The sequence below is a fragment of the Podarcis liolepis genome (assembly GCF_965112155.1).
Source record: "Podarcis liolepis genome assembly, chromosome: 9".
Taxonomy (NCBI): Eukaryota; Metazoa; Chordata; class Lepidosauria; order Squamata; family Lacertidae; genus Podarcis; species Podarcis liolepis.
This window is the reverse complement of record NC_139564.1, coordinates 2,526,861-2,535,563: the sequence shown is the minus strand read 5'-3', so window position 1 is coordinate 2,535,563 and position 8,703 is coordinate 2,526,861. Positions and strand designations below refer to the sequence as shown.

The 8,703-nt window shown below is 47.3% G+C and overlaps 1 protein-coding gene across 1 annotated transcript in view; it reads left to right on the top strand.

The window, feature by feature from the left end:
* Positions 1–296: 296 nt before the first annotated feature.
* Positions 297–8,703, top strand: part of SIGLEC1 (sialic acid binding Ig like lectin 1) — a 45,499-nt gene continuing 37,092 nt past the window's right edge. The window contains exons 1-3 of the mRNA XM_083520422.1: positions 297–375; positions 1,137–1,496; positions 7,548–7,844. Coding sequence (XP_083376548.1) covers positions 327–375; positions 1,137–1,496; positions 7,548–7,844 — 706 coding nt within the window. The 5' untranslated portion in view covers positions 297–326. The remainder of the gene's footprint in view (positions 376–1,136; positions 1,497–7,547; positions 7,845–8,703) is intronic.

Below are 8,703 nucleotides of genomic sequence, written 5' to 3'. Positions count from 1 at the left end.
TGAGAGAGTGCATAGCTCAGAGACTGAGCACATGCATTGCACAAAGAAGGTCCCAGGTTCAGTGTTTGGTGTCTCCCCCTGAAACAGGGACAGGGAACCTGAAGGCTTCGAGATGCTCATAGACCCCAGCTCCCACCAGCCCCAATTGCAGGGAATGATGGGAGTTGTAGTCCAACAGCATCTGGTGGGCCACAGGCATTCCACATTCCGTGGCCCATTTGGTCAAAGGTGTGCTCATCTTTTGGTGAGGTCTTGAATCTAACTGTGAACTTTGCTTTGCTTCCCCCTCCAGGAATTTGCCCTTGAATCAGCCGCTCCCACCGGCTATGCCTTTGCCCTTCTTCCTTTTTGCATTCTCCAGTTATGTCGCCCAAGGTATGTTTGCTAAATACTAAACCTGATTGCTGAAATGTAGCCTAGGGTGAGCGTTGCTCCCAGAACAGGGAGGAAGGAGTCAAATGACACCGAGGTTGATTCAGAGAAAGAGTTTATTCTGCTCTCCGGATAGCAGAAGGCACTTGCGTGGTCAGTTCACAGCAAGCCCAAAGAAATGAGAGATTTCATGCAGTATATATATCCTCCAGGCACCGTCTCCCCCCTTCCCCAGGAATCCAAACACGTAAGCTTATACATGTAAGTTGACATCACAGATGTTCCTGCTCGTGTACTCTTAACCATAAAAGGGTGTTCCTGTTCCTGTGCTCTTGACCATAAAAGGGTGTTCCAGTTCCTGTATTCCTTATCTTGGGGTAAGAAGGTCACCAATTCTAAGAGTCCTCCTGGCGCCGTTCCCGGGGGGCTGACAAGGTCTGTGCGTCACTGTGGTCAGGAAGTAAGATAAGACCCAGACGTGCCATCCCTGCTCCACTGGAACTGGCAAGGCCATCCATTGCCGTCACGGGCTGATAAAGGAGAGGGCTTTGAGCACTTGTTTATACAGCTGGCTTTCTGTTTATACATTGACTCAAGAGCTCAAGTTAATGCATTTTAGAAATGCTCCCTTGGAGGAGGAAAAATGAGGATTTTGGGTCCCGTTTCAGACTGACTGCACAGAACCCGTTCCTTCCCCCTTCAGTAACAAGTCCTTTCAGGGGAAAAGGTGGGATATAAATAAATAATAATAATTCCTATTGCAGCCTTTGGTTCCTGGGCTGTCACGACCCCCGAACATTTGAGGAGCGTCAAAGACTCCTGCGTCGTCATCCCGTGCACCTTCAGCTACCCCAGCGACGTCGCTGCCCCAAATGGCATCACGGCCATTTGGTACAAAGAAAACACAGGGCAGAAGGTTTTGGTTTACCACTCAGCAACTCCTGGTAGCGTTGAGGGTGGGTTTCAAGGACGCACAGAGCTGCTGGGAGACCCCCTCCAGCGCAACTGCACCTTGCTCCTGAGGGGTGTGACAACCGCAGATGCCGGCAAGTACACTTTCCGGTTCGAAATCAGCGAGCGGAACCGCTGGTCCGGTCAAAAGGGGGTTGATCTAACCATCACTGGTAAGTACCCAGACACTCCCTGCCCACAAAAGTCTGCTTTGTGATGCATCCCGATTTCTCGACTGTTTTTGCTAAGCCTACCCATCCTCAGGGCTTAAGCCAGCCTTCTTCATCCTGCTGCCTTCCAGATGTTTTGGACTACAACTCCCATCAGCCAGGGAGCTGGAGTGCAGAACATCTGGAGGGCAAAGCCTGGCTTAAAACAACTGAATGTTGCTGTTTAGTCGTTTAGTCGTGTCCGCCTCTTCGTGACCCCCTGGACCAGAGCACAACAGGCACTCCTGTCTTCCGCTGCCTCCCCCAGTTTGGTCAAACTCATGCTGGTAGCTTCGAGAACACTGTCCCACCGTCTCGTCCTCTGTCATCCCCTTCTCCTTGTGCCCTCCATCTTTCCCAACATCAGGATCTTTTCCAGGGATTCTTCTCATGAGGTGGCCAAAGTCTTGGAGCCTCAGCTTCAGGATCTGTCCGTCCAGTGAGCACTCAGGGCTGATTTCCTTTAGAATGGAGAGGTTTGATCTTCTTGCAGTCCATGGGACTCTCAAGATTCTCCTCCAGCACCAGAATTCAAAAGCATCCATTCTTCGGCAATCAGCCTTCTTGATGGTCCAGCTCTCACTTCCATACATCACTACTGGGAAAACCATAGCTTGAACTATACGGACCTTTGGTGGCAAGGTGATGTCTCTGCTTTTTAAGATGCTGTCTAGGTTTGTCATTGCTTTTCTCCCAAGAAGCAGGCGTCTTTTAATTTTGTGGCTGCTGTCACCATCTGCAGTAATCATGGAGCCCAAGAAAGAAAAATCTCTCACCGCCTCCATTTCTTCCCCTTCTATTTGCCAGGAGGTGATGGGATCAGTGGCCATGGTCTTCGTTTTTTTGATGTTGAGCTTCAGACCATATTTTGTGCTCTCCTCTTTCACCCTCATTAAAAGGTTCTTTAACTTTAAACAACTGAATGGAAGCTACTAAATTAGGAAAGGCTGCGCACCACTGTATCAAGCTGGAAAAACCCCTCTGCTGTTTAACCAAGCCATTTATAGAATCATAGAGACATCTAGTCCAACAAACTGCAGTGCAGAAATATGTGGTTTGCCCTTACCGGGAACAAACCCATGACCTTGGCTTTATCAGCACCACGCCCTAACCAGCTGAGCCACCTGCAGGCCATTATCATCAGGGATTTGTGATGGAGTGAAGGCTGTTCACTGATTGTGGTTGGCTGAGCTGCTCTGAGGTCACAGAGAGGCAGGGCAGGCAGAAGGACCTGGCTGTGATTGGCTGGACTGCTTTGACCTAAAGCACAGTTGGCCAAAAAAATTTCCAACATGAGGGCTGTATTGATGGTCAGGGCCACATGCCAGGAATGGGCACAGCCAATATATCTGTTTGTGTGTGAGTGTGTACACCCACACTGCATGCAGCACACATGTGAGATGCACACAGATACACTCGCCACTAGGGATGGCAACAAAAGTGAACAAAAGTGAACAAAAGAGCAAGCCTGGCTCATTGCAGGGGTTGCATTAGATGACCTCAGGATTCCTTCCAGCTCTACAATTCTATAAGCACAGTCTGATCACAAGCGGGGAGAGATCTGTTGTGCTCAGATTCTGCTGCCAGGCTTCCCATGGAAATCTGGGTGGCCTCTGTGACGAAGTGGGCCGTTGGCCTGACCCTGCTGCAGGTCTCTTCCTGTGGGATATATTGATTAATATTATCCTTCCTAACTCGTGTTAGCAAGTTTCTTCACTTTGTTGTTGTTGTTTAGTCGTTTAGTTGTGTCCAACTCTTTGTAACCCCCTGGACCAGAGCACGCTAGGCCCTCCTGTCTTCCACTGCCTCCCAGTTTGGTGAAACTCATGCTGGTGGCTTCGAGAACACTGTCCAACCAACTCATCCTCTGTCGTCCCCTTCTCCTTGTGCCCTCCATCTTTTCCAACACCAGGGTCTTTTCCAGGGAGTCTTCTCTTCTCATAAGGTGGCCAAAGTATTGGAGCCTCAGCTTCAGGATCTGTCCTTCCAGTGAGCACTCAGGGCTGATTTCCTTCAGAATGGAGAGGTTTGATCTTCTTGCAGTCCAAGGGGCTCTCAAGAGTTTCCTCCAGCACCAGAATTTAAAAGCATCAATTCTTCAGCGATCAGCCTTCTTTATGGTCCAGCTTTCATTTCCATACATTTCCCTATTACTCAGCAGCTAGCTGGCTTTCCCAGACTGAAATACAGTGGTACCTCTAGTTACGAATTTAATTCGTTCCGGAAGTCCGTTCTTAAGCCAAAGCGTTCTTAAACCAAGGCGTGCTTTCCCATAGCAGCGGGGGACTCAATTTACAAATGGAACACACTCAGCAGGAAGCAGAACATGTTCTGCTTCCAAGGCAAAGTTCACAAACCAAAACACCTACTTCCGGGTTTGCAGCGTTCTTAATCCAAGTTGTTCATAAACCAAGCTGTTCTTAAACCAAGGTACCACTGTACTGGGGACGATACGATACGATACGATATCTTTATTGTCATTGTCCCGTACAGAACAATGAAACTGAAAAATCTACATAAGACATTCAAAAACCCCTAAAAACTCTGAAACCCCATTTTAAAATGCAATTATCACTCTATCTTGCACCTCCCAGTACCAAATACAACTCTGAACGGCATGATGCAAAGCCAAAAACCACTAGCAGATCCCCAAGCAGCTTCCTGACTAAAGATGTAAGATTTAACAGAAATACAGTGGTACCTCTGGTTATGAACTTAATTCGTTCCGGAGGTCCGTTCTTATGCTGAAACCATTCTTATCCTGAGGCGCGCTTTTGCTAATGGGGCCTCCGGCGCACGATTTCCATTTGCATCCTGGGGCAAAGTTCGCAAACAGGAGCAGCTACTTCCGAGTTAGAGGAGCTCGTAACCTGAAGTGTTCGTAATCAGAGATACCACTGTATGTTCTATTATTCCTGATAAGACCCCTTTGATCCCTCCTAAAAGAATAAAGACACAACAATCTTATTCAAAAGTAACAAAAAGAAGTTTTACTCGCGATCAGGTGATCCCTGAAGGCAGGCTTTAGGCTTAAATTTACAAATACTGTATGTACAAACAGGTTTACCCCATATAGGTGATAACCAGGTGAAGCAGGAAGCATGCAGAAGGAAAAAGAAGGAAGAGAGAGGGAGGTGGCTACGTGACTTGGCTTTCTACCAGGTTTGGAAAGGTCATGCCCACTTACTAGTCACATGCAGAAGGAAGGATGCTCCAGCCAGGTGTAACAGGAAGTTCAACTGGCTGGACCAACATTCCCCTGCATGTTCACTCTAGGCAAGCAGGAGATGTTGTACTTGACTGCTCCAGAGGATTACATCCCACACTTCCAACACGTTTATGTTCAATTGTCTGTTTAGAATGGAAGGGAGGTTGGGTGTCCAGACCCGGCAGTTAAAGAAATGTGGACATTGTTGAGGAGGTTCGTAGGAGAGGCTGAGCCAGCACAAACCAGGAACTGAGAAGGAAAATGAAACAGTCCATTGCACATTGTGGATTTTTGACTGCAGTGTGATGCCTTTCATGGGCACCAGAGGAAGTGCAGGCAGGCAGCCTGGCGCCCGCGGGCACTATGTTGGCTACCCCTGATCTAGTGCTGCTTCTTATCTCCCTCCTCATTCAGACCATCCTTTTCTTTTCTTTTCTTTCTTTCTTTCTTTCTTTCTTTCTTTCTTTCTTTCTTTCTTTTTGTTTGCTTTATTAAAGATTTTCTTGATATACAGAAGTATGTGTAATGTCTCTCATATTTTTTCCATGTAACATTTTTACAAATCAGTTTCATTTGTTGAGGCATTAGGAAGAAAAAGGATGGAGGGGGGGAAGATGGGTGGGGTCAGGTGGCGATGTTCCTACTTTCAGCAGCCAGAAACACCATAACCAGACACTGGAGAGACCTGTCAGGAGTAAGCATGGACCAATGGTACCAAATAGTATGGGAAACAGCCCTACTAGAAAAATTAACTAATAAACTGAAACTGACACGGGGACAAACAGAAGAAGACGCCTTCACCCTGGTATGGCTCCCCTTTATCACATACACAGCCCAACAGGACAGTGACAATAATCCACCAACAGCATACAAATCAATATGGCTAACCTGATCCAAAACACCCACCCACCCCACTCACACATGAAAACAAAGACCGCCACACCCTAGGCCAACTCCAACCTCTCTCACCACTAGAGGAACACAAGTGAACAGCAGAGAACCTGCACAAGCAACACTGACACCAAACCCTACATACATTAAGCAAAACAGACCATCCCTTTCTATTCCCTTTTGTTTAACCAGGTTGGGGTGTCTCCTTCCAGCTGATTCTCTTCCCATCGCCAGCTTCCCCTCAGTGATAACCATTCACCGAGTTTATGCACAAATTTGTCCTCCCAACCCAGTGTACACCCAGCACACAGGCACTCTGCTTGGTTCCTCATTCTATCTTTAGCCCAGGCATTTCTCAGGCTGTTCCTCCAACAAACAACAACAACAAAAAAAACTTAAGAGCAGCTAATTAGAGCTGAAATCTGAAACTTAAGCATATTTGCAATGGAAAGCCTGTGTCCCATATTCAAAAACAGAGGATATAAGAGCTGAGCTGAGATTCACTTCTGCATGTTCATTTCTAACTGCTTTTAGCCTGTGATGTCTTCCTTAGGTCACCTTCCAAACAACCTGTTTACATACACTCCAAGGGACAATCCTGGATTTACGGAAGCCGTCCTGGTTTCTGATTTGATCCCAGAATGTCCTGCTTTTCCTTTGTTGTTGTTGTTTAGTCGTTTAGTCGTGTCCGACTCTTCGTGACCCCCTGGACCAGAGCACACCAGGCCCTCCTGTCTTCCACTGCCTCCCGCAGTTTGGTCAAACTCATGCTGGAAGCTTCGAGAGCACTGTCCAACCATCTCATCCTCCGTCGTCCCCTTCTCCTTGTGCCCTCCATCTTTCCCAACTTCAGGGTCTTTTCCAGAGAGTCTTCTCTTCTCATGAGGTGGCCAAAGTCTTGGAGCCTCAACTTCACGATCTGTCCTTCCAGTGAGCACTCAGGGCTGATTTCCTTCAGAATGGAAACGTTTGATCTTCTTGCAGTCCATGGGACTCTCAAGAGTCTCCTCCAGCACAATAATTCAAAAGCATCAACTCTTCGGCAATCAGCCTTCTTGATGGTCCAGCTCTCACTTCCATACATCACTACTGGGAAAACCATAGCTTTAACTATACAGACCTTTGTTGCCACGCTTTTCCTTAGGATGCCCCTATTTTTATCAGAAAAGTGTTGGAGGGTACGGAATTACCCTCCAAGCCAAGGAGATAAGTAACTGTACAACCTTTAGAAGACATCTGAAGGCAGCCCTGTATAGAGAAGTTTTTTTTTAAAAAAAAAAGTTTTAATATACGTTGGAAGCCACCCAGAGTGCTGAGGCAACATTCTGATGATGATCATCATCATCACCTCCACCAACACCATGGAACAGAATGTCCCTATTTTCAAATGTTGGAGGGTATGTGTTTATTGAGCATTCACCCTGATTGGCTGGAACCAGATTGGCTGGTTAGACAAAGTTGGCTATTTAATGAGCAGCCTTTCTGATCTGCGGGGAGGTTAGCCCATGTTGTATCAAGCAAAAATTATCCTACACTTTCCAGTTCATTTCCCAGTCGTTTTCCTTTTTGCAAAATGCCAAATCAGGTTTAATAGCGCAACCTGAATTTTCTGGTATGTAATTTATCCCACCTGAAAATCACGCCCATATGTTTCCCCCACCCCCCACCCCAATAATTATGTGTCACTCTTCCCCTCTTCCTATCTACAATTAATCAAATGACAATTAATCAGTCATCTGTATCTGTGCGAATATGATATTGTTGGTTGGTTTGTGTTTTATTGTGTGTTTTATGTTCTTATTTCGTATTTTTATGCTGTGAACTGCCCTGTGATCTTCAGATGAGCAAAGAGTTGATCCTTCCTAACTCAAAAGATTCTGCTCAGCTAAGCCCATCCTTTTGCCCTTTCTCCTTAGACTCGGTCGACATTCCCACCATTGCCTCCCCGGACGACCTTCGCGAAGGGATGGAGGTGTCCTTCAGCTGCTCCAGCCCCTACACCTGTCCCTATGACAGCATCTCCATGAGATGGCTTGGCTACGACACGACAGCCTCGCTTGTGTCCAAAACACTGCAGCTGGACACAGCAGCATCACTCAGGAAGCAAACCCTGACCACTTCCTTGTCCTGGAAGGACCACAACCGGGAACTGAGCTGCGAGGTGTCTGTTGGGGATCAGGTGGTCACGGGAAGAATCACACTCAACGTGAAACGTGAGTTTATCTGTGTGAGGAGGATGGAGCGGCCAGGAGGGGCAGTTATCAGTGACAGCAAATAAATTAGTTCTACAGTGGTACCTCTGGATGCAAACAGGATCCGTTCCAGAGCCCCGGTCGCATCCTGAAGCGAACGCAACCTGCGTCTGCGTGGGTTGCGATTCACCGCTTCTGGGCATGCGCGTGACGTCATTTTGAGCGTCTGTGCATGCACGAGCCGCAAAACCCAGAAGTAACGCGTTCTGTTACTTCTGGGTCACCGTGGAGCGCAACCCGAAAACGCTCAACCTGAAGCAACTTCAACCCGAGGTATGACTGTGCAGTGGTATCTCGGGTTACATACGCTTCAGGTTACATACACTTCAGGTTACAGACTCCGCTAACCCAGAAATGGTACCTTGGGTTGAGAACTTTGCTTCAGGATGAGAACAGAAATCCTGCTTCGGGGGCACGGTGGCAGCGGGAGGCCCCATTAGCTAAAGTGGTGCTTCAGGTTAAGAACAGTTTCAGGTTAAGAACAGACCTCCAGAACGAATTAAGTACTTAACCTGTGGTACCACTGTACGTCTAAGTCCTGTGTAGAAAGGTGAACAGAACGGTTGTTGTTATTATTGTTGTTAATAAGTGAGTTATGTGGCTTGATGATGGCGTCCGGCACATTCTGCTGCACCACACTGGTCTCCTGTGCTTAGCTCACCGTCAGCGTCCTTCAGCAGAGTCTCCGCAGCAGTAGAAACTGTTGCAATGTGTGGGTAATAAATCAGACTGTACGCAGGCTTGTTGCTTATCTCCAACAGTCTTTAATCGTGTAGCAAAACATCTTAAATCATCCTGGCGAAATAGCACACATCTTTCA